Source organism: Mesoplodon densirostris, chromosome 2, assembly GCF_025265405.1.
Source record: "Mesoplodon densirostris isolate mMesDen1 chromosome 2, mMesDen1 primary haplotype, whole genome shotgun sequence".
In the NCBI taxonomy this organism is placed as follows: Eukaryota; Metazoa; Chordata; class Mammalia; order Artiodactyla; family Ziphiidae; genus Mesoplodon; species Mesoplodon densirostris.
Window position 1 is genome coordinate 166,564,125 of NC_082662.1, and position 26,476 is coordinate 166,590,600.

General features: G+C 35.3%; 1 protein-coding gene across 8 annotated transcripts in view; it reads right to left on the bottom strand.

The window, feature by feature from the left end:
• The window catches only part of DCAF6 (DDB1 and CUL4 associated factor 6), a 165,299-nt gene that overhangs the window by 92,530 nt on the left and 46,293 nt on the right, over positions 1-26,476 (bottom strand). For all 8 annotated transcript variants that reach the window (XM_060091305.1, XM_060091308.1, XM_060091304.1 and 5 more), the window contains exons 4-6: positions 25,797-25,982; positions 3,537-3,650; positions 1,468-1,603 (exon numbers count right to left, since the gene is read on the bottom strand). In XM_060091305.1, coding sequence (XP_059947288.1) covers positions 1,468-1,603; positions 3,537-3,650; positions 25,797-25,982 — 436 coding nt within the window. The remainder of the gene's footprint in view (positions 1-1,467; positions 1,604-3,536; positions 3,651-25,796; positions 25,983-26,476) is intronic.

Below are 26,476 nucleotides of genomic sequence, written 5' to 3' on the forward strand. Positions count from 1 at the left end.
TTCTGGCCCAAGTCAACTTTTATTTTTGATGCCATAAAATATGTGAATATATATATAAATGTGTAATATGTATGTATATTTGGGGTGTGTGTGTGTGTGTGTGTGTGTGACAGAGAGACAGAGAGACAGACAGAGAGAGAGAAAGAGAGAAAGAATGTCCAATCTTGACCTTCCTTGACAGAAAATGCTAATGGAAGTTAGCTTTGAGGTGAATATTTCAGAAGTGGTTTGATCCCAAAGCAGATGAGAAACAAATAGGAGTTTAAGGCAAATTCAAATTCAGTAGTGCAGCATCATTTACAGTACTTTAGCTAGGCTACTAAATAGGCATAAATATGTTATACATTAATACACACCCAAGTCACTGTTCTTTCCTAACTTTTCTCTCCACCACGCTTACTATTATCCCCTTGATTGAAAAGATGGCAAAGAGAAATTAGGAAAGCCAAGTGTTGTGAGCTGAGGAGTGTCCCCTGAAAATTCATGTCCACCAAGAAACACAGAACGTGACCTCATTTAGAAATAGGGTCTTTGTAGATGTAATTATGAAGATGAGGTCATAATGGATTATGGTGGCCCTTAAATACAATGTAACTAGTGTCCTTATAAGAAGAGGGAAATGCAGGCACAGATACACAGGAGAGAATAGCATGTAAATATGGAAGCAGAGATTGGACCGATACATTTAAAAGCCAAGGGATGCTAAGGATTGTCAGCAACCTCCAGAATCTAGGAGAGAAGCAGGCAATAGATTCTTCCTGAGAGCCTCCAGCAGAAAACCACCCTGCAACATCTTGATTTTAGACATTTAGCCTCCAGAAATGTGAGAGAATAAATTTCTGTTATTTTAAGTCACCCAGTTTATAGTAATTTGTTATGACAGACCCAGGAAATTAATATATCAAGTGTTACAACTTTCTAAAGTGATAACCTGCAAAAGTATCACACTGATGGGTCATAAAAACTTGGTGAAATGCTATTTTTTATAATAATCCATAGTATTTAAAATACATTCTATTTACTAAATTTATGTCAAACTAATGAAATTTAAAAATTGCAATACATCATAAAGATTTATCCTTTGGGGACTTCCCTGGTAGTGCAGTGGTTAAGAATCCACCTGGCAATGCAGGGGACATGGGCTCAAGTCCTAGTCCAGGAAGATCCCATGTGCCGCGGAGCAACTAAGCCGGTGCGCCACAACTACTGAGCCTGCACTCTAGAGCCCACAAGCCACAACTATTGAAGCCTACACCTAGAGCCCATGCTCTGCAACAAGAGGAGCCAACACAATGAGAAGTCCACGCACCACAATGAAGAGTAGCCCCCGCTCACCACAACTAGAGAAAGCCTGCACGCAGCAATGAAGACCCAGTGCAGCCAAAAATAAATAAATTTATTTAAAAAAAAAGATTTATCCTTTGAACTGATAGGATCTCATATTTTCTCTAATATATGTCTTTTTACCTGTAGCTCTTGTACCCAGCATTCGCCGATCATATATTCGTACTGAGCTATCAGAACAACCAACAGCAAGATAATATGGTATTGGTGGACAAATAGCTACAGATGTGGCAGCACGTCGGCAGTTAATTAAAATATCCTACAAAAGATAAAAAAATACCAGTTACATAAGCTTTACAACAGATAATAGTCTATTTAAAACATTTTCCCTTCAATTAGAACAAGAAAATCTTTTTCAGAAATCCTAATTCAGTCAGTATGACAATGAGGAAGGAAAAAAACCAACATGCCTCCTAAATATTCTCATACTCAGGAATAAGATGATCATCTTCAGAAGTATTAGAAGACTCATACATTACCTATGTAATATGTCATTAAGTCGTTAATGTCATTAGAAATGCCTGCTATCATTGGTCCACTGGACAGTAAAGATGGAGGTATAATCAACCTTTGTCTATCTAAGTATAATCATTATTTTATACGGTACTCATGATATTGTAATTTTAATGATTGCTATTAAAGTATAACAAAAATATCATAACCTGATATTAAAATTTTATATTTTTGTTAACTTATAAAATCTTCCTCCTTACCAGTTCAAAAACAAAGTACATACATACATATATACAAACTATGTCAAAGACAGGCTTCACTATAATGTCACTACTTATCTCTATACAAGCATTAGAAAATATAAGAGCTATCACCCCAAAGATATAGCTTTAAGGTATTGTTAATTCTATACTATTTTATCTACAACTCTAACTCCTCACTTTTCTCAGAATAGCCAAGTTTTTAAGTTACATTTATGCTAAGTTTTATGTATTTAATTATGGGCCTCAGAATATTATTCCTATTACATAGAATTTATTCATCAAATACTGTTCATAATTCTAAATTTTTAGAATTTAAGAATTACCCTAGTTATCAATTTTTCTTTATACTCTCTCTATTCCTTTTTACATATAAAGAAATCAGAAGTTTTATTGAGAAAAAATTTAACAATATTTCACTTATTAGCTTTGCTTTATTCTTTAGTTTTACAGAGTTTTTGATTATAAAAGCAAAATTAAATCCAACTACATTGTATATGAAAATATTGCTTATAAGATTTTGACATAACAAATTTTAGGACCTATAATTTACTAAGAAACAGGTAAACCAGATGCCCCTAATAAACAACCTGCTCTTCTAAACTTATTTCTGCCTTCAGTTCAACGTTCCTAATTGTGTATGTGTATACATGTATACAATATAAAAACTGACAAAATTTTTTTATTTTTTTTCTTCTCTGTTTCAATGTATAAAATAATCTTTTCTCCACCTAAAGCATGTTAACAATACTAACTGGTTTAATTAGCAAACACTCAACCTGATTACTAGTAACTTTTTTTTGGTAACTATCAGTAAAAATGTATTTAGCAATACTTGCTTACTTCATTTACTACTCTAAAATGATCTGAGACAAAAGCTACTGTCTCTAAATAACATTTAGGGTTAGTTGTCTGAGGCCTTACACTGACTGATTTCTCAGGTCTTTTTCAAGCTTAAAATACTATTTTAAAAAATACAAAATTGATAGTGAAGCTCTATCTTTAGAGAAGTGAGCTAAATCTGAATGAACATGTTGATAAAATGGTATCTAACTGTCTAAAACAAAAGATAGCATATAAATAAATCTTGGTTTAAAGGACAGGGTAAAAATAAAAAGAAGACACTAAACTTCTACATGCTTTTATCACTGTTATTGGTAAGCCAAAATTGCCTCCATAAATAAATGGAATATACTGATAAATACTTCAAGTTTTTATAATGCTATGGTATATACTGAACAATTATATAAATTTTTATAAATATATTTGAACTGTACAATTTAAGTATACGTTCCTTAACTTCACTATTAACATTTTAATTAAGAAATTTTTTGATTATAAAAATATACTTATTGAAAATTTTATAAAATAAAAAATTCTTTATCTATCCATAAGCTCATAACTCAGAGATAACTTACTACCCAATTTTAAGTATAATCTTAATTTTTTTCATCATTTGTACAAAAACTTGATTCTTACATCTTTGCAATCTTCTTTTGTGCAGCTAGTTTTGATGCGTGTATCAAACCACCTAACAGTTCCATCTTCACCACAAGAGAGAAAAGTATACGGGTCATTAGGTACAGTCATAATCTGAAGATGAAAACAAAAGTACAGGTAATGTTAGTGAACATTTAAACAGATGACTTTGAAAAACATTACTGCTATATCATAAAATGATTATGGCAAAAGCAACTAAGAACCATTTATTTTAATTATTTATGACTTACCCGTATCATAATGCAAAATAGTGTTATACATATAGAAATATGCAAGAGGTAACTGTTGAATTAATGTGACTCATTACTTTGAAATTTGACAGTAATGTACCTTCAGACAGAAAGCTCTTTAAATTATAAACTCCTAACAACTTGACAAGAAAAACCCTACCCTTGAAAGCTTGTTCAAACTTTGAATAGCCAAATTTTTGTTTTCTGGATGTGAATATACACTTGTATTAGAAATACATTGTAAAATTTTACTCCCTGATAATGTTTATAAAAACTATGTGATGCTGAATTAAGCATTTAAACTGACCTCTCAAAAATTTTTTGAGTGATGGTAATGGTTCTATAACAATGTAAAAGTACTAAATGTCACGAACAGTAGAGTTAAAAATGGTTTGAATGGCAAATGTTATATTATGCATATTTTACAAAAATTAAATTTTTTAAAGAAATGAAACATTTTAGATATTCCTGTATCCACTTCTGGTTTAGCAATAATACTGTAAGTTGAGGCCCTCTGTGAACCCTCCTGTCCAACATATTCCTCCCCTTCTCTGTCCTTAGAAGTAGAAACTGCCAAAATTGGGTATTTAGCATTCTCACATAGGTTTTTATGTACCCATAAACAATGGAAGGTATATTCCTATGTATGCATGAAAAGGTGCTCAGATTCATTAGTGATCAACCAAACATAAATTATAATCCTAAGTATATATCACTACACATCACCAGAATGACCAAAATGAAAGGGACTAGATTAATATCAAATGTCAATGAGGACATGGAGCAACTAGGGCTTTCACACATCGTTGATTGGACTGTAAAATGGTACCATCACTTTGAAAAACCATGTATCAGTATCTACTAAAGCTGGTCATATGCCTCTTCTATGACCCAGCAATTCCACTACAAATAAATGTATACATAAAGGCACCTAAAGATGTGTACCAGAAAGTTCATAGCAGCACGATTCATATTAGCTAAATACTTGAAACAACCCAAATGGCCAGTAAGAGAATAAGAACATAAATTGTGATTTACTCTTAAAATACTAAAGCAATAAAAATAAAGAAATACATTGCTCTCAAATTATGTAAAACCAGTGATTAAAAATAAGATTTCTTGCCAGAAATCAGTGGAGTAACATATTTAAGGTAGTAAAAGAAAAAAAAAAACACAAAAAACTGTCAAACTAGAATTCTATACCCACAGAAATATCTTTCTAAAACAAAAATAAACTAGACGTTTTCAAAAATAAGAAAGCTGAAAGATTATTCAGTAGCATAGAAGTCAGCAAAGGATGCCTCTTACCTAACTATGACCCATTATTTTTGTAAATAAGAGTTTGAATGAAACTTAGCCACATCCAATCATTTACATATTATCCAAGTCTGCTTTCCTGACACAATGGCATATTTGAGTAGTTGTGACAAAGATTATATGGCACACAAAGCCTAAAATATTTACTATTTGGCATTTTACAGGATAATTTTCCAAACCTCTATAATAACAGACCAGCACAAAAAAATACATCTTTTTAAATCCTTCATGTAAAAGGAAAATAATACCTGTCATAATCTGGATCTATGCAAAGGAATTTAAGATTAGAAATAATAAATATGTAAGTAAATATAATATAATTTTTACTTTGTTTTAAAATCTTTTTAAAGATAATTGACTATTAAAGGAAGAATATTAGGGCTTCCCTGGTGGCGCAGTGGTTGAGAGTCCGCCTGCCGATGCAGGGGACGCGGGTTCGTGCCCCGGTCCGGGAAGATCCCACATGCCGCGGAGCAGCTGGGCCCATGAGCCATGGCCGCTGAGCCTGCGTGTCCGGAGCCTGTGCTCCGCAACAGGAGAGGCCACAACAGTGAGAGGCCCGCGTACCGCAAAAAAAAAAAAAAAAAAAAAGGAAGAATATTAACAACGTATTAAGGAAATTATGAAACATATAAGAATAAAATGTAAGGAAAAAATACCCAAAATTCCAGGAGAAGAAAAATGAAAGTATAGTGTTATAAGATTCTTATACTATATTTGAAGTGGTACCATATTACTTGATGGTACACTGTGATAAAGTTTATGATGTATACAATAAACCCTAAAGCATATACTAAAACAACCACAACAAAAAAAAGTTATAGCTAATAAATCAACAAAGGAGGTAAAGTGGAATCACAAAAATACTCAGTTCTTCCAAAAAAGAGAAGGGGAAAAAAATGATGGAACAGGAACAGAGGGAAAACAAAGAGCAAGACACAAAATTTAAATTCAGCTACCTACATATCAATAATCACATTAATTGTAAATGGTATAAACAGCCCAATTAAATAAAAGGCAGATGTCGCTAGATTGGATAAAAAAGCAAAACCCAACTATAAATTGCCTGTAAGAATCTAACTTTAAATATTAAGACACAGATAGCTAGACCAGAAGTAAAAGGACAGAAGAAAGAGATACCACAGTAACTCTAATAATGAGAAAGCTAGATTTGCTATATAAATAGCAAATTTCAAAGCAAAGAGTATTAATGGGGATAAAGAGAGTCATTTTACAATGATAAATGGGTCAATCCAAGAATAGAAACATCAAAATCCTGAATGTTTATGTACCTAAAAACAGATCTTTGAAATATATGAAGCAGTAATTGACAGAACTGAGTGGAGAAACAGTCCAAAAATATTAGATTTCAACACACCTGTTTCAATAATTGATAGAACAAGTAATCAGAAAATCAGTAAGAACATAGATGAATTGAACATGGTTATCAGCCACCTTGACATAACTGATATATATGGAACACTCCACAAACAAAAGAATAAGCAGTTTTTAAAGTGCATAAGATAAATTTACCAATAGACTATATTCTGGGACACAAAACCAGTCTCATTAAAATTAAAAGGATTCAAGTCATACAAAGTACATATTCTGACTGAGATGGATTTAACTAGAAAATAATCACTGTAAATCAATCCATACAAAGACAGTTACACAAATGATTAAAATAGAGTCAATTGCAATTAAGCCCAAGCTGGAAAACAACTCAAATATTCAAATATTTCCAAATATTTAGAAACTAAATGACATGTTTCTCAATAAATGATGAATCAAAGAAGAAATCACAATGGAAACTAGAAAATACATTGACTAATTTACTAACAGAAGAGAAATGGAAGTTCAGCATATCAAAATTAGTGAAATTTACCTAAAGGAATACTCAGTGGAAATTTTATTTTACTAACTGCCTATATTAGAAAGGATAAAGGTCTCAAATCAGTAACTTCAGCCTCTACTTTAAGAAACTAGAAGAAAGAGAGCAATGAAACTCACCATAGTAAACAGAAGAAAGGAAAAAACAGAGATCAAAAATAGAAAAAGAAAATAGAGAAAACCATGGAAACCAAAGTTCGTTCTTAGAGATGATCATTAAAATTGATGAAATCTCTCCTCAGACTGCTAAGAATAATAAAGAGAGAGAGAGAGAGAGAACACAAACTACCAATATCAAGAGTGACATGCACTTCCCTGGTGGTGCAGTGGTTGAGAGTCTGCCTGCCAATGCAGGGGACACGGGTTCGTGCCCCAGTCCGGGAAGATCCCACATGCCGCGGAGTGGCTGGGCCCGTGAGCCATGGCCACTAAGCCTGCGCGTCCGGAGCCTGTGCTCCGCAATGGGAGAGGCCACAACAGTGAGAGGCCCGCATACCGCAAAAAAAAAAAAAAAAAAAAAAAAGAGTGACAGAGGTGACATCACTATAGATTCTACAGATGTTAAAAGGATAGTACGGAAGTACTGTGAAGAACTTACACCAACAAATTCAGCAATATAGATGAAACAGGTTCCTTGAAAAGGATAGAATACCGAAGCTCATTAAAGCAGAAAGATATAACCTGAATCACCAAATATTCATTTTAAGAAATAAATATGCAGTTATAAACATCCTACAAAGAAAACTCTAGGACCAGATGGCTTTATTGGTGAATGCTCCCAAACATATAAGAAACAAATATTACCACTTCTACACAAACTCTTTCAGAAAATTGAAGAGGACAAACTTTCCAAGTTATTGCAATAGGGCAGCATTATGCTAACAACAAACCCAAAGATAGTGCAAGAAAACAAAGCTAAAGGTCATCTCTCATGAACACGTCTGCAAAAAAAAAAGTCCTTAACAAAATGAATACAACAACACAGAAAGAGTATAATATATCAATATATGACCAGGTGAGGTTTATCTCTGGAATGTTAAATTGGTCATAACGTTTGAAAAATAAATGTAATTCACCATGTTAAGAAACTAAAAGATCCAATTAAAGATGTTTAAGAAAAAAAAAGAGTGGAATGCACATTGATCTCAAGTCCATGTGAAATGTTTTTCAAGATGGACTGTAGCTACACAGAACAAAACAATTCTCAATAAATATTAAATGTTTAAAATCATAAAAATATCTTTTCTACTATAAAAAAAGAAACTGAAAGAAAAGCAATACAATCCTTTCAAAAAATGAAAAAATGCAGAGAAAACACGTGACAAAATCCAATATCCATTCCTGATAAGTGTAAGAATATGAACAGAATTAACTCAACCTGCTAAAAAGCATTATTGAAATATACCTACTGTCATAGTTAATAGTGAAAGATCAAATATCAAAACAAGGGAAGGATGTTTAGTCTTACCATTTTTATTCAATATTAGACTGAAAGTTCTAATAAGCGTGATAAGATAAGACAAAGAAATAAAAGGAGTCCAGATGGGAAAAGAAGAAAAATTGTCTCTATATTCACAGATGACATAATCATCTAAGGAGAAAATTCTATGTAATCTTTTTGTAAAAAGTTACTAGAGCTAATAAGTGAGTGTAGCAAAACTGCAGAATACAAGATCAATACATAAAAATCAACTGCATGTGAAAATACTAGCAATAAATCCATCAGAAATTAGAAATTTTAAAGATAATACCATTTACAATAACATTAAAAAATATGAAATATTTAAGGGTAGGTCTTAAGACACACAAACTGAAAATTATAAAACATTGCCAAGTAAAATTAAAGTCCTAGATGAGGGAGATATACTGCAACCATGGATTGGAAGATTTAATAATTGTTGTCAATTCTCCCTATACTGATATATAGATTCAAATAAATCCCAGGAGGAATTCTGGTAAAAATTGACAATTTAATTATCAAATCCATGGGGAAATACAAAAGACCTAAAATACCTTAAACTGTTTCGAAAAAGAAGAAGAAAGGACTTATACTACCCGGTTTTAAAAGTTAATATTAAGCTATAGTAATAAAGACAGTGTGGTACAAGCATAATCATAAATCACTGGAAGAGAAAAGGTACTGGTCAGAAATAGGTGAAAATAGATGTGGTCAAATGACTTATGATCATGATGCAAAAAAAGTTCAGTGGAGAAAAACAATGTTGGAAAACCAGATATCCAAGTGTAAAATAATGAACTTAAAGCAGTATCTCATACTTTATGAAAAAATTAAAACAAAATGGATCATCGATCCAAATGCAAAACATAACAGTATAAAACTTTTAGGAGAAAATCGTTGTGACATTTGGTTAAACAAAGATTTTTAGACACAACATTGGTTCCCCTCCCAAAATAATAAATTTGATTAAATGGGCTTCTTTAAAATTAAAGAACTTCTTTTTGAAAGATACTGTAAAGAAAATGAAAAGACTAGCCATCAACTCAGAGAAAAAAATTGAGTCACATACCTGAAAAATACACAGAACATCCTTTTAAAAACCCTCAAAACTCAACAGTACAAAATGAAACAATGGGCAAAAGATTAAACAGATAATTCACCGAAGAAGGCACATGAAGAAACAGGAAAACATGGCTCAAACAAAGGAACAAAGTAAATCTCCAGAAACTGACCCTAATAAAAGGGAGATATATGAATTACCTAAAAAAGAATGGAAAGTAATGGTCATAAAGAAATTCAATGCGCTACAAGAGAATACAAATAGACAGCTAAACAAAATCAGGAAAACAACGCACAAACAAAACGAGAATATTACCAATGAGAAAGAAAGCAGAAAAATAGCGAAACAAAAATTATGGAGCTGAAAAATATAGTAACTAAATTTAAAAATTCACTAGCGGAGGATCAACTGCAGGCTCAATCAAGCAGAAAAAAGAATCAGCAAAGTCAAAGATAAGCCACTTGAAATTATCTAGTCAGAGGAACAAAGAAAAGGAATGAAGTGAAAAAGCCTAAGGGACTTATAGGATATCACAAAGATGACCCATATTCCCATTACAGGAGTTCCAGATGGAGAAAGGGGAGTGGGTAGAGAGCTTATCTGAAGCAAATAATGGCCAAAAACTTCCCAAATCTGAGAAAGAAAATGAACATCCAGATTCAAGAGACTCAGAGGACTCCAACTAGGATGGGCCCAAAGAGGCTCAAATCAAGACATACTATAAACAACTAGTCAAAAGTGAGCTAATCTTGAAAACAGCAAGAGAAATGTGAATCATTACATACAAAGAAGCTCCCATTAGATCAGTGGATTTCTCAACAGAAACATTACCAGCCAGAGGGAAGTGGGATAATACATTCAAAGTACTGAAAGAAAAAACCTGCAAACCAAGAATACTATATATCCACCAAAACTGTCCTTTAAAACTGAAGGAGAAATAAAGACCTTCCCAGATAAAGAAAAACTAAGAAAGGTTATCACCACTAAGACCTGCTTTACAAGAACTGCTAAAGGAAGTCCTTCAAGTTGAAATGAAAGAAGCTAGACAGCAACACACAGCATATAAAAATATAAAGATTGTGGTAAAGGTAAATATACAGATAAATACAAAAATCTGTGATACTGTAATGGTGGTACATAAATCACTTCTGAGTACAGAATTTAAGAAATAAAAGCATTAAAAATTATTATAACACTATGTTAGTGAATACAAAATATAAAAAGACATAGTTTATGACACTGAACAAAGCGGGGCAAGGATGTAAAGGAATAGTATTTTTGTATGTGATTTAAGTTAAGTTGTTATCAGTTCAAGATAGATTGTTATAACTGTGTTTTATGTAATCCTCATGGTAAACACAATGAAAAAAACCTATAAAAGATGCCAAAAGAAAACAAGAAAGGAATTAAAGCATGTCATTACAAAAGAAAAAAGAAAATCAATAAAACACAACAGAAAGCAGCAAGAGAGGAAGAGTGACCAAATATTTGCAGGACACACAGAAAAAAAATTTTTAATGGGAATAGTGAGTAGTTCCCTATAAGTAACTACTTTAAATGTAAATGGTACAGTACTAAGTGGGAAGTTTATAGTAATAAATATCTACATTAAAAAAGAAGAAAGATCTCAAATCAACAACCTAACTTTACACCTCAAAGAACTAAAAAAAGAACAACAAATTAAAGCTAAAGTTAATAGATGAAGGAAATTATAATAAAGATTAGAGCAGATATAAAGGATATGAAGAATAGAAAAAAGTATCAATGAAATTAAGTTCTTCTCAAAAGAGTATCAAAATCAACAAACCCTCACCTAGAATAACAAGAAAAAAAGCAAAATGACTCAGCAAAAATCAGAAATGAAAGAGGAGGCATTACAACTTATACCACAGAAATAAAAAGGATCCTAAGAGACTACTATGAATACAATAACAGATGGAATGACCTTGAAGAAATGAATAAATTTTTAGAAATATACAACTTACCAAGACTAAATAATAGATTAGATAGATAGATAGATAGAAATAAACTGAGCAAAGCTACACTACAGTAAGGAGACTGAATCAGTAACCAAAAACATCCAAAGAAAGGAAAGCCCAGAACCAGATGGCTTGACAACACCACTTACATTAAAAAATTTACATCAAGGGCTTCCCTGGTGGCACAGTGGTTGAGAGTCCGCCTGCCGATGCAGGGGACACGGGTTCGTGCCCCATTCCGGGAAGATCCCACATGCCGTGAAGCGGCTAGACCCGTGAGCCATGGCCACTGAGCCTGCGCGTCCGGAGGCTGTGCTCCGCAATGGGAGAGGCCACAACAGTGAGAGGCCCGCATACCACACACACAAAAAATAAATAAAAGAAAGACTACAAACCTGTATTCCTGATGAATACTGATATAAAAATCCTCAGCAAAATGCTAAAAAGAAAAAAAAACCCAAAACAATAACACACTAATAGTCTAAGTCAGATTTACTTCTGAAATGCAAGGATGGTTCAACATACACAAATCAATCAAAGTAATTCATCTCATTATCAAAATGGAGGACAAAAACCATATGATCATCTCAACTAATACAGAAAAGGCATTTGACAAAATACAACACACTTTCATGATAAAAAACACTCAACAAACTAGGAATGGAAGGAAATTACCTCAACATAAGAAAGGCCATATATGAGAAGCTCATAGCTAATATATTCAGTGGTGAAAAACCAAACGCTTTCCCTCTAAGATCAAGAACAAGGCAAAGATACCCACTCTCATCACTTCTATTCCATACAGTATTAGAAGTTCAAGCTACAGTATCAAGGCAAGAAAAAAGAAAAGGCATCAAAATTGGAAAGGAAGAAGTAAAATTATCTCTATTTGCAGAAAACTTGATCTTATACATAGAAAACTCTAAAGTTTCTGCAACAAAGCTATTAGAATAAATGAATACAGCAAAGTTACAGTTACAAAATCAACACTTAAAAATCAGCTGCGTTTATATACAGTAACAATGAACAACCTGAAAATGAAATTAAGAAAACAACCCATTTACAATAGCATCAAAAAAATAAAATACTTGGGAATAAACTTATTCAAGGAGGTGAAAGATCTGTACACTGAAAACTACAAAACACTGCTGAAAGAACTTATAGAAGACACAAATAAATGGAAAGACGTCCTGTGTTCATGGACTGGAAGACTGAATATTGTTAAAATGTCCATATTACCCAATGTGACCTATATTTAATGCAATTTCTATCAAAATTCCAAGGACATTTTTACAGAATCAAAAAAAAAAAACCCTAAAATTCATATGGAATCTCAAAGGACACAAAACAGCCACAACAATCTTTAGAAAGCAAAACAAAGCTGGAGGCCTCACACTTGCTGATTTCAAAGCGTATTACAAAGCTACTACATTTAAAACATTATGACAGACCTACAGACCAATGGAACAGAGTAGAGAACCCAGGAATAAATAAACCCTCACATATGTGGTCACATGATCTGTGAGAAAGGTGCCAAGACTACACAATAGGGAAAGAATAGTCCCTTCAACAAATGGTGTTGAGAAAACTGGATATTCACATGTAAAAGAAGGAAGTTGGACCCTTATTTACGCCACATACAAAAATTTAAATGTATCAAAGACATTTTAATGTAATAGTTAAAACTATAAAACTCCGGGCTTCCCTGGTGGCGCAGTGGTTGGGTGTCCGCCTGCCGATGCAGGCGATACAGGTTCGTGCCCCAGACTGGGAGGATCCCATGTGCCATGGAGCAGCTGGGCCCGTGAGCCATGGCCGCTGAGCCTGCGTGTCTGGAGCCTGTGCTCCGCGACGGGAGAGGCCACAACAGTGAGAGGCCCGCGTACTGCAAAAAAAAAAAAAAAAAAAAAAACCTATAAAACTCCTAGAAAAAAAAACCCTGGGGAAACACTTCATGACTTTAGATTTGGCAATGATTTCTTGGATATGACACCAAAAGCTCAGGCAACAAAAGTGAAAATAGACAATATCAAACTTAAAAACTTCTACACAGCAAAGGAAACAATCATCAGAGTGAAAAGAGAATCAACAGAATGGGAGAAAACGCACACTGCATCTTATAAGGGATTAATAGCCAAAATATATAAAGAGGGACTTCCCTGGTGGGCCAGTGGTTAAGAATCCGTCTTGCAATGCAGGGGACACAGGTTCAATCTCTGGTCAGGGAACTAAGCCCCACATGCCATGGGGCAACTAAGCCCGCACGCTGAAACTACTAAGCCCACACACTCTGGAGCCCGCGTGCCACAGCTAAAGAGCCCGCGCGCTGCAACTACAGACCCCACGTGCCACAACTACAGACTCCACGCACTCTGGAGCCCGCGTGCCACAACTAGAGAGCCCATGTGATGCAACTAATGAACCTGTGCTCTCTGGAGCCCACACGCCACAATCAGAGAAAAGCCCATGCACCACAATGAGGAATCTTCGTGCCCAAAGAAAGATCCCGCATGCTGCAACTAAGACCAGACCCAGACTCAGCTACATAAACAACATATATATATATATGTGTGTGTGTATATATGGGTGTGTATATATATATGTGTGTGTATATACATATATAGAGAACCTCTTCAATTCAACAATAAAGCAATCCAATTAAAAAATGGGCAAAGTACTTGAATAGACATTTTTCCAAAGATATACAAATGACCAACATACACAAAAAGAGCTAACTCAACATCACTAATTATTAAGGAAGCAAATAAAAACCTCATTTAGCTATCTCCTCACACATTACAATGGCCACTATTTTTAAAAAAACAGAAAATAACAAGTGTTGACAAGGATGTGGAGAAATTGCAACCTCTGTGCACTTTTATTAGGAATGGGAAATGGTACAGCTGCTATGGAGAAAACTATGGAAGTTCCTCAGAAAACTAAAAATAGAATAATCATATGATCCAGCAATCCCACTTCTGTGTATATATATCTGAAAGAATTGAAAACAGAACCTTGAAGAGATATTTGTACACTCCTGTGTTCATTACAGCATTATTCACAACAGCTAAGAGGTGGAAGCATCCCAAATGATCATTAATGGGTAAACAGGTAAAGAAAATATGGTATATACATACAATGGAATACTATTAAACCTTAACAAAGAAGGAAATCCTGTCATATGCTACAAAACAGATGAACCTTGAGGACACTGTGCTAACTAAAATAAGCCAGTCACAAAATGACGATTTCTGCATGATTCTACTTCTGTGAGGTATTTACAATCAAACTCTTAGAAACAGAAAGTAGAATGGTAGTTGTCAGATGCTGGGATAAGGGGGAAGAGGAGAACTGTTCAATGGACGCAAAGTTTTAGTTTTGAACAAAAAACTATATTCCAATCACAGTGTATATGTATTCAGCAAAAAAACACCTTTGGCAAAAGGTTATATACTGTTAAAATGTCCTTATATAGGCTGCCTCTTTTGCTTGTGTGCTGTTTGCAATTCTGATGTAATTTTCTAAGAAGTAAATTATGTTTATACAAAAAAAATCCATAGGGGAGAAAAAAATAGACTCCTACTTCATATTATCAGAAAAATCAAATCCAGGTGAATTATAAGATCTAAATGGAAAAAGCAAAACAATAAACTTTCTAAAAGAGAAAACAGAAGAATGCCTCCATAACCTTCATATAAGATTTTTTAACATCTTTATTAGAGTATAATTGCTTTACAATGGTGTGTTAGTTTCTGCTTTAAAACAAAGTGAATCAGTTATACATATACGTATGTCCCCATATCTCTTCCCTCTTGCATCTCCCTCCCTCCCACCCTCCCTATCCCACCCCTCTAGGTGGCCACAAAGCATCAAGCTGATTTCCCTGTGCTATGCAGCTGAAGAAAAGATTTTTTGAGCAGGATGCAGAAAGCACTAACAATAAAGGAAAAGACCAATACATTAGACAACACTGAGAACTTCTGTTCATCACAAGACACCATCAGGAGGGTGAAAATACAACCACACAGTGGAAAAGACAGCTTCATATACAGAAGAAATAAGAAATTCCTATAAATCAACAATAATAATGAAATAAAATGGACAACACAATAGAAAGATTAGGAAAGAAGTCTGAATAGGCACTTGACAAGACAGTACATCCAAACAACCAATAAACATATGAAGAGATGCTCAACCTCAGAAGTATCAACAGAAAAAGGCATTTTAAACCACAAGAACCTGTCAAAATTAGAGATTAACAATACCAATTGTTGGCAAAGATGAGGAGCAATAGGAATTCTTATACGCCATTGGTGGGAACGAAAGCTGTTACACTTTGGAAAACTGTTTGGCGCTATCTCTAAAATAAACAAATACGTACCCTGTGACCGAACAAGTTTACTTCTAAACATAAATATACTGAAAGTCATGTAAAGGAATGTTCTCCAAACTGGAAATCAAATTTAACATTTTCATCAACAGCAGAACAGATCAATCAGCTGTGGTTTATTCACACGATGGAATACTAAAAAGCAATGAAAATGAACACATTATACTTGTACCCAACATGGATGAATTTCACAAATGATTTTGTTCAGCAAAAGACATCAAATTCAAAAACAAAAAGAAAGACCATTTAATGTTAACTTCATATATATAATGTTCAAAAACAGAAAAACTAAGGTGGTTAGAAAAATGAGGTGTTGGGGGCTTCACTGGTGGTGCAGTGGTTGAGAGTCCGCCTGCCGATGCAGGGGACATGGGTTCGTGCCCTGGTCTGGGAAGATCCCACATGCCGTGGAGCAGCTGGGCCTGTGAGCCATGGCAGCTGAGCCTGCGCGTCTGGAGCCTGTGCTCCACAACGGGAGAGGCCACAACAGTGAGAGGCCCGCGTACCACAAAAAAAAAAAAAAAAAAATGAGGCGTTGGAAGTCAGGATAAAGGGGCTTCTGGGAAACTTCATGCCTTATATTTCTTTTTCTTTTTTAAAATATTTATTTATTTATTTATTGGTTGGTTGGTTGGTTGGTTGGTGGGTTGCACCAAGTCTTAGTTGCAGTAGGCGGACTCCCTGCTTGCGGCTCCAGGGCTCCTTAGTTGCAGCAGGTAGCCTCTTTAGTTGCAGCATGTGGGCTCCTTAGTTGTGGCATATGAACTCTCAGTTGCAACATGCATGTGAGATCTAGCTCCCTGACCAGGGACTGAACCCAGGCCCCCTGCATTGGGAGCACGGAGTCTTATCCACTGCACCACCAGGGAAGTCCCAATGCCTTATATTTCTTGATCTTTGTGGTTGTTATATGTACAGATTCACTTTGTGAAACTTTACTGAGCTATATACTTAGTGTTTATGTACTTTACCTACATGTTTTATACATCAATGGAAAAAAGCAAGTTTAATGGTAGATAGAGTAAGAAGGTCTTAACATGTATCTCATCAGAATTCCAGAATAAAAGAATACAGAGAGGAGGCTAGGAGATCTGCCTCAGATACCTGGTACAAAACAAATATTAAAATATTTGCTCCCTAAGAAATGGGCTTTCAGATAGTGTTCCTCAGACAACACTAAGGCAAGGGAAAGAACCTCAATTTAGCTGAATTAAAAGGTCAAGGAAGTAAAACTTCAGGTGGAGGAACCAAGATGGAGGAGTAGAAGGACGTGCTCTCACTCCCTCTTGCGAGAAAATCAGAATCACAGCTAGCTGCTGGACAAACATTGACAGGAAGACACTGGAACACACCAAAAAATATACTCCATATACAAAGACAAAGGAGAACCCACAATGAGATGGTAGGAGGGGTGCAATCAGAGTAAAATCAAATCTCATAACTGTTGGGTGGGTGACTCAGACTGGAGGACACTTATACCATAGAAGTCCACCCACGTGAGTGAAGGTTCTGAGCCCGACGTCAGACTTCCCAACCTGTGGGTCCAGCAACGAGGGGGAGCAATTCCTAGAGAATCAGACTTTGAAGCCTAGTGGGAATTGATTGCAGGACTTTGACAGGACTGGGGGAAACAGAGACCCCAAACTTGGAGGGCACACACAAAGTACTATGCACATCGGGACCCAAGGGAAGGAGCAGTGACCCCAGGGGAGACTGAACCAGACCTGCCTGCTAGTGTTGGAGGGTCTCCTGCAGAGGCGGCGGGTGGCTGTGGCTACCGTGGGGACAAGGTCACTTGTCTAGCAGCAGAAGTTCTGGGAAGTACTCCTTGGCATGAGCCCTCCCAGAGTCTGTCATTAGCCCCACCAAAGAGCCCAGGTAGGCTCCAGTGTTGGGTTGCCTCAGGCCAAACAACCCACAGGGAGGGAACCCAGCCCCACCTATCAGCAGTCAAGCAGATTAAAGTTTTACTGAGCTCTGCCCACTGGAGCAACAGTCAGCTCTACCCACCACCAGTCCCTCCCATTAGGAAACATATACAAGGCGCTTAGATAGCCTCAACCACCAGAGGGCAGACAGCAGAAGCAAGAAGAACTACAATACTGCAGCCTGTGGAACAAAAACCACATTCACAAAAAGATAGACAAGATGAAAAGGCAGAGGGCTATGTAGCAGATGAAAGAACAAGATAAAACCCCAGAAAAACAACTAAATGAAGTGGAGATAGGCAATCTTCCACAAAAACAATTCAGAATAATGATAGTGAAGATGATCCAGGACCTCGGAAAAAGAATGGAGGCAAAGATCGAGAATATGCAAGAAATCTTTAACAAAGACATAGAAGAATGAAAGAACAAACAAACAGAGATAAACAGTACAATAACTGAAATGAAAACTACACTAGAAGGAATCAAGAGCAGAATAACTGAGGCAGAAGAATGGTAAGTGACCTGGAAGACAGAAAGGTGGAATTCACTGCTGTGGAACAGAATAAAGAAAAAAGAATGAAAAGAAATGAAGACAGCCTTAGAGACCTTTGGGACAACATTAAATGCAACAACATTCACATTATATGGGTGCCAGAAGGACAAGAAAGAGAGAAAGGACCAGAGAAAATATTTGAAGAGATTATAGTCGAAAACTTCCCTAACATGGGAAAGGAAATAGCCACCCAAGTCCAGGAAGCGCAGCAAGTCCCAAACAGGAAAAACCCAAGGAGAAGCACACTGAGACACATAGTAATCAAATTGGCAAAAATTAAAAACAAAGAAAAATTACTAAAATCAGCAAGGGAAAAACAACAAATAACATACAAGGGAACACCCATAAGGTTAACAGCTGATTTCTCAGCAGAAACTCTAAAAGCCAGAAGAGAGTGGCATAACATAGTTAAAGTGATGAAAGGGAAAAACCTACAACCAAGATAACTCTACCCGGCAAGGATCTCATTCAGATTCAATGGAGAAATCAAAAGCTTTACAGACAAGCAAAAGCTAACAGAATTCAGCACCACCAAACCAGCTCTACAACAAATGCTAAAGGAACTTCTCTAAGTGGGAAACACGAAAGAAGAAAAGGACCTATAAAAACAAACCCAAAACAATTAAGAAAATGGGCAAAGGAACATACATATCGATAATTACCTTAAACGTGAATGGATTAAATACTCCAACCAAAAGACACATGCTTGCTGAATGGATACAAAAACAAGACCCATATATATGCTGTCTACAAGAGACCCACTTCAGACCTAGGGACACATACAGACTGAAAGTGAGGGGATGGAAAAAGATATTCCATGGCAATGGAAATCAAAAGAAAGCTGGAGTAGCTATACTCATATCAGATAAAATAGACTTTAAAATAAAGAATGTTACAAGAGACAAGAAGGACACGACATAATGATCAAGGGATCAATCCAAGAAGAAAATATAACAATTATAAATATATATACACCCAACATAGGAGAACCTCAATACATAAGGCAACTGTTAACAGCTATAAAAGAGGAAATCGACAGTAACACAGTAATACTGGGGGACTTTAACACCTCACTCACACCAATGGACAGATCATCCAAAATGAAAATAAATAAGGCAACAGAAGCTTTAAATGACACAATAGAACAGATACATTTAATTGATATCTGTAGGACATTCCATCCATAAACAGCAGATTACACTTTCTTCTCCAGCACGCATGGAACATTCTCCAGGATAGATTACATCTTGGGTCACAAAACAGCCTCAGTAAATTTAAGAAAATTGAAAACATATCAAGCATCTTTTCTGACCACAATGCTATGAGACTAGAAATGAAATACAGGGAAAAAACGTAAAAAACACAAACACATTCAGGCTAAACAATACATTAATAAATAACCAAGAGATCACTGAAGAAATCAAAGAGGAAATCAAAAAATACCTAGAGACAAATGACAATGAAAATACGATGATCCAAAACCTATGGGATGCAGCAAAAGCTGTTCTAAGAGGGAAGTTTACAGCTATACAAGCCTACCTCAAGAAACAGGAAAAATCTCAAGTAAACAATCTAACCTTACACCTAAAGGAATCAGAAGAGAAAGAAGAACAAGCAAAACCCGAAGTTAGCAGAAGGAAAGAAATCATCAAGATCAGAGCAGAAATAAATGAAATAGAAATAAAGAACACAATAGCAAAGATCAATAAAACTAAAAGCTGGTTCTTTGACAAGATAAACAAAATTGATAAACCATTAGCCAGACTCATCAAGAAAAAGAGGGAGAGGACTCAAATCAATAAAATTAGAAATGAAAAAGGAGAAGTTACAACAGACACCACAGAAATACACAGCATCCTAAGAGACTTCTACAACAACTCTATGCCAATAAAATGGACAACCTGGAAGAAATGGACAAATTCTTAGAAAGGTATAACCTTCCAAGACTGAACCAGGAAGAAACAGAAAATATGAACAGACCAATCACAAGGAATGAAATTGAAACTGTGATTAAAAATCTTCCAACAAACAAAAGTCCAGGACCACATGGCTTCACAGGTAAATGCTATCAAACATTTAGAGAACAGCTAACATCCATGCTTCTCAAACTCTTCCAAAACATTGCGGAGGAAGGAACACTCCCAAACTCATTCTATGAGGCCACCATTACCCTGATACCAAAATCAGACAAAGATACTACAAAAAAAGAAAATTACAGACCAATATCACTGATGAATATAGATGCAAAACTCTTCAACAAAATACTGGCCAACAGGATCCAACAACACATTAAAAGGATCATACACCATGATCAAGTGGGATTTATCCCAGGGATGCAAGGATTCTTCAATATATGCAAATCAATCAATGTGATACACCATATTAACAAACTGAAGAACAAAAATCATATGATCATCTCAATAGTTGTAGAAAAAGCTTTTGACAAAATTCAACACCCATTTATGATAAAAACTCTCCAGAAAGTGGGCACAGAGGGAATCTACCTCAACATAATAAAGGCCATATACAACAAATCCACAGCCAACATCATTCTCAATGGTGAAAAACTGAAAGCATTTCCTCTAAGATCAGGTAACAGACAAGGATGTCCACTCTCACCACTATTATTCAACATAGTTTTGGAAGTCCTAGCCACGGCAACCAGAGAAGAGAAAGAAATAAAAGAAATACAAATTGGAAAAGAAGAAGTCAAACTGTCACTGTTTGCACATGACATGATACTATATGTAGAGAATCCTAAAAATGCCACCAGAAAACTACAAGAGCTAATCAATGAATTTGGTAAAGTTGCAGGATACAAAATTAATGCACAGAAATCTCTTGCATTCCTATACACTAATGATGAAAAATCTGAAAGAGAAATTATGGAAACACTCCCATTTACCACTGCAACAAAAAGAATAAAATACCCAGGAATAAACCTACCTATGGAGACAAAAGACCTGTATGCAGAAAACTATAAGACACTGAAGAAAGAAATCAAAGATGATACCAACAGATGGAGAGATATACCATATTCTTGGATTGGAAGAATCAATACTGTGAAAATGACTATACTACCCAAAGCAATCTACAGATTGAATGCAATCCTCATCAAATTACCAATGGCATTTTTTACGGAACTAGAGCAAATCATCTTAAAATTTGTATAGAGACACAAAAGACCCCGAATAGCCAAAGCAGTCTTGAGGGAAAAAAACGGAGCTGGAGGAATCAGACTCCCTGACTTCAGACTATACTACAAAGCTACAGTAATCAAGACAATATGGTACTGGCAAAAAAACAGAAACATTGATCAATGGAACAAGATAGAAAGCCCAGAGATAAACCCACGCACGTATGGTCAACTAACCTATGACAATGGAGGCAAGGATATATAACGGAGAAAAGACAGTCTCTTCAATAAGTGGTGCTGGGGAAAGTGGACAGCTACATGTAAAAGAATGAAATTAGAACACTCCCTAACACCATACACAAAAATAAACTCAAAATAGATTCGAGACCTAAATGTAAGACCGGACACTATAAAACTTAGAGGAAAACATAGGAAGAACACTCTTTGATATAAATCACAGCAAGATCTTTTTTGATCCACCTCCTAGATTAATGGAAATAAAAACAAAAATAAAGAAATGGGACCTAATGAAACTTCGAAGATTTGCACAGCAAAGGAAACCATAACCAAGATGAAAAGACAACCCTCAGAATGGGAGAAAATATTTGCAAATGAATCAGCAGACAAAGGATTAACCTCCAAAATATATAAACAGCTCATGCAGCTCAATATTAAAGAAACAATCAACCCAATCCAAAAATGGGCAGAAGACCTAAATAGACATTTCTCCAAAAAAGACATACAGATGGCCAAGAAGCACATGGAAAGCTGCTCAACATCACTAATTATTAGAGAAATGTAAATCAAAACTGCAATGAGGTATCACCTCACACCAGTTAGAATGGGCATCATAAGAAAATCTACAAACAACAAATGCTGGAGAGGGTGTGGAGAAAAGAGAACCTTCTTGCACTGCCAGTGGGAATGTAAACTGATACAGCCACTATGGAGAACAGTATGGAGGTTCCTTAAAAAACTAAAACTAGAATTACCATATGATGCAGCAATCCCACTACTGGGCATATACCCAGTGAAAACCATAATTCAAAAAAACACATGCACCCCAATGTTCATTGCAGCACTATTTACAAGTCAGGTAATGGAAGCAACCTAAATGCCCATCGACAGACAAATGGATAAAGAAGATGTGGTACATATATACAATGAAATATTACTCAGCCATAAAAAGGAACGAAATTGAGTCATTTGTTGAGACATGGATGGATCTAGATACTGTCGTACAGAGTGAAGTAAGTCAGAAAGAGAAAAACAAATATCGTATATTAACGCATGTATGTAGAACCTAGAAAAATGATACAGATGACCCAGTTTGCAGGGCAGAAGTTGAGACACAGATGTAGAAAACAAACGTATGGACACCAAGGGGGGAAAACCACGGTGGGGTGGGGATGGTGGTGTGCTGAATTGGGCGATTGTGATTGCCATGTATACCCTGATGTGTATAAAACTGATGACTAATAAGAACCTGCAGTATAAACAAACAAACAAACAAAAAACAACTAATACTAAACTTTCTTTGGGTTATTTGTATGGAAATATGTTAATATAAATGTTTCAGGCATTACATGAAATTTCTAAAAATCTTATATGTTCTGGTATAATGTTATAAGTCATAATTCTAGTTATTACTTTAAAATGTGTATCTCAGAAATAACTAAATTTCCTTGTCAACTGCATTATTATGAACTTTCATCAAATCTTTAACCGTGGTCAATTTTAAGTCTTTTGTCAATTACAGACAGTTCTGGGTTTACTCTGATGTTTTTGCAAAAATGTTCCTATAAAAGGGTTTCATCTTCAAGGAATTCATGCAAAAGACTCTGACAAGTACAGCTCTCTGGTAACTGACTATACTGCTGAACTGAGTGGATAAGCATTTTCAGAACTCTAATAGAAAACTGATGAATTCATAAAAGTGCTAACAAAACATCAAGATTAAAAAAATTAATTACATGGGACTGAGTGAACTGATGAGGATGATTATAATTTTTGTGACTTTCTGTTTGAATAAAAAAAGAAAAAATCTCACAAGGACTCAGAGGCAAAAAATATACAAATCAATGTTCACTGCAAAGTAAAGGAGCTGTTACAGTGGAGGATTACTGGGCTGAATGTCAATATTATGACGTAGTATGATGTGTTTCATGTTTGGTAATTGCAGTCATTGTTGCTTTTGTTGTGGTCATGTATTTACAATGCTTGGTGTCAGTTTATTTATCTCTTGTAAAAATAAAATACAGTGTGTGTGTGTGTGTGTGTGTGTGTGTGTGTGTGAATTAATTAATTAATCAATCAATCCATTAAAAAATAAAAAAATAAAAGGTAAAGGACAAAAAAAAATACAGAGAATGGTAGAGAATAACCAAAGACTTACTAACTACAAATTTCCCTCATTTTTCAAGATTCCAGTTTCTAAGATCAAGAACATAAATAAATTCCATGTATGGAAAATAAAAAGCAAATCCATACCTTGATACACTTGTGACATTAATTAAGAAGAAATAAAAACAGTGAAGAAAAACAGAATTACCTTCAGTCAAGGAAGAGAGATAAGTTAACTACAAAGGAACCACAATTAGACTGACTTCTCAATTTCAACAGTAAGGGCAGAATACAGTGGAATATCACCTGTAACAAAATAACTGTCAAACTATAACTGTGTATCTAGTAAAACTACCTTTGAAGAACTGACATGAAAAATATATTTTCTGGAAAAGGATGAAAAGGGAAGAAGTGAATGAAAGAAAGAAAAGGAAAATAGGAAACTAAAACCGTTTTAGATCAACAAACTCTCACCTAAATGAACTGGTAATGATTGTACTTGGGGCCTCCCTGGTGGCGCAGTGGTTGAGAGTCCGCCTGCCGATGCAGGGGATACGGGTTCGTGCCCCGGTCTGGGAGGATCCCATATGCCGCGGAGCGGCTGGGCCCGTGAGCCATGGCCGCTGGGCCTGCGCATCCGGAGCCTGTGCTCCGCAACGGGAGAGGCCACAACAGTGAGAGGCCCGCATACCGCAAAAAGAAAAAAAAAAAAAAAAAAGATTGTACTTGACCAGGTACAAAATGACCCCCACATAGAAAATCTGTAACAGAAGAGCCAAAGGTATTGGTAAGTATGTCGGTAAATCTAAACAAACACTAACTAATAAAACAATGATAATATTTTAATTCTTGAGGGGAAAAACAGAATATAACTACATTCTGAACAATATAAAACATATCTATATAAAATTAGACAAGGGATGAAGAGATTGTAATGTGCTAAGGTGCACATTCAGGAGAATTTATATATTGACTTTATATTTTGTTAATTACTCTTGTAAAACATCAATGTCCATCTTCCTTGCAAATAGCGGAAACAAAATGGGCCAAATGCAAAACCTTCAAGCAACTCAAAATGAAGGCAAAAAGAGGAGGGGGAAATTAATAGGGGAAAATTTTTTCTAAGAGAAAACTTATAATAAGACATATAAATAGATCCAAATATATCAGCACTCACAATAAACAAATTGACTGAAATCTCCAGTTAAAAGCCAAATTTGTGAGAAATGGATAAGAAAAAAAATCCAGCTATAGAACACTATTTTTATAAGTACACATCATAAAATAAGGGTACAGAAGAACTGAAATTCAAGTAATGGAAAAAGATATACCAGGCTAAAAGAATATGGGAAAACAATGAATCATCTGATACAAAGAAATGAAATGACAAAATTATAAAAGAGCATTCTGAAGAGTAAGCAATTTTTCTGAACCAAAGCAGTATAATTGAGTCTTAGATTCATTTCACCTCATTTAATTCAGTTTAGGGCTTGAGTTTATTAATATCCTTTAGGAATCGGATTCTTTTGTCTACTGTACTAGCGTCCCTTCTGACCTGAACATTTGATAAGCATGCCGGTAGTGACTCTATGCAAAACAGTGAGAAAGTGGTTACGAAGTTAAAGCCTAGTATAGAGCCCTATAGCACCATAAAGAAGCACCTATATAGGCTGATACCTGTTTGCTTAAAGTATAGTTGCTCAAGGAATTACAAACCCCATTACTATTACTCACATCTTATTCTTTAATTTTATTCACAAGCCTATCAAGATACATTTTCTCAAATTCTGAAATCTAGATATTGTCAATAATATCTTTACCTATTTACACATGAATGTGTACATACACACAAATCTTCACATATGTACATACACATATCTATCTACACATACATACACACTTATACAAAACAAACACACATATGTCATATAGATAAATCACAGTAATACTGTACCTCATAGGTAGTTCCATAATGGCACGTAAATTGGCATTGTCTGTTGGTTTCTGCATCTTGCTCAACATTGGTATAAAATATTACTCCATCTCCAGAGCAGGATACAATCTGCTTATCATTTGTGCATGGTAAGAATTTTGCACTAAATATATTTGCTCGGTGCCCTGAACGAATTGTTGTCAAAACCTAAAACACAGAGAGGAAGTAGTTCTTAGTAATTTATTAGTTCCTAAAAAGAAACATTCAAATTCAATATAATCACAGCCAGGAATAAATTCTCATTAACATTATCTTCTCAAATGGAAAAATATCATTTGATTCCAAACTATTATAATTAGAAAAAAAAGAAATCAGAATCTCACATATTTTCTTTATTTCCCTCTGAGATGTAAAGAAGATTAAGTATCAACAGGAATAGTGCTGAAACTGAGTCCCCCTAAAACTGAGTTCCTCTGCAGAGTTTATGATTAATCTGTCTATCTAAATTTTATTCCCTGTCTCGTCCAACACCTGTTCCTCTCATGACTGAGGAGAATCAAAGAAAACGGGGGACTGAAACTGAAAGCAGGACCCTGTGGGGCTGTCCCAGGCATAAAAGCCTTTCAATGTCCCTTGTTTCTTGTTTGTAGGAAGAAGGCTTTTAGCCTCCTAGGCCTTCCCTGAGTTCCAAAGGGCAGATT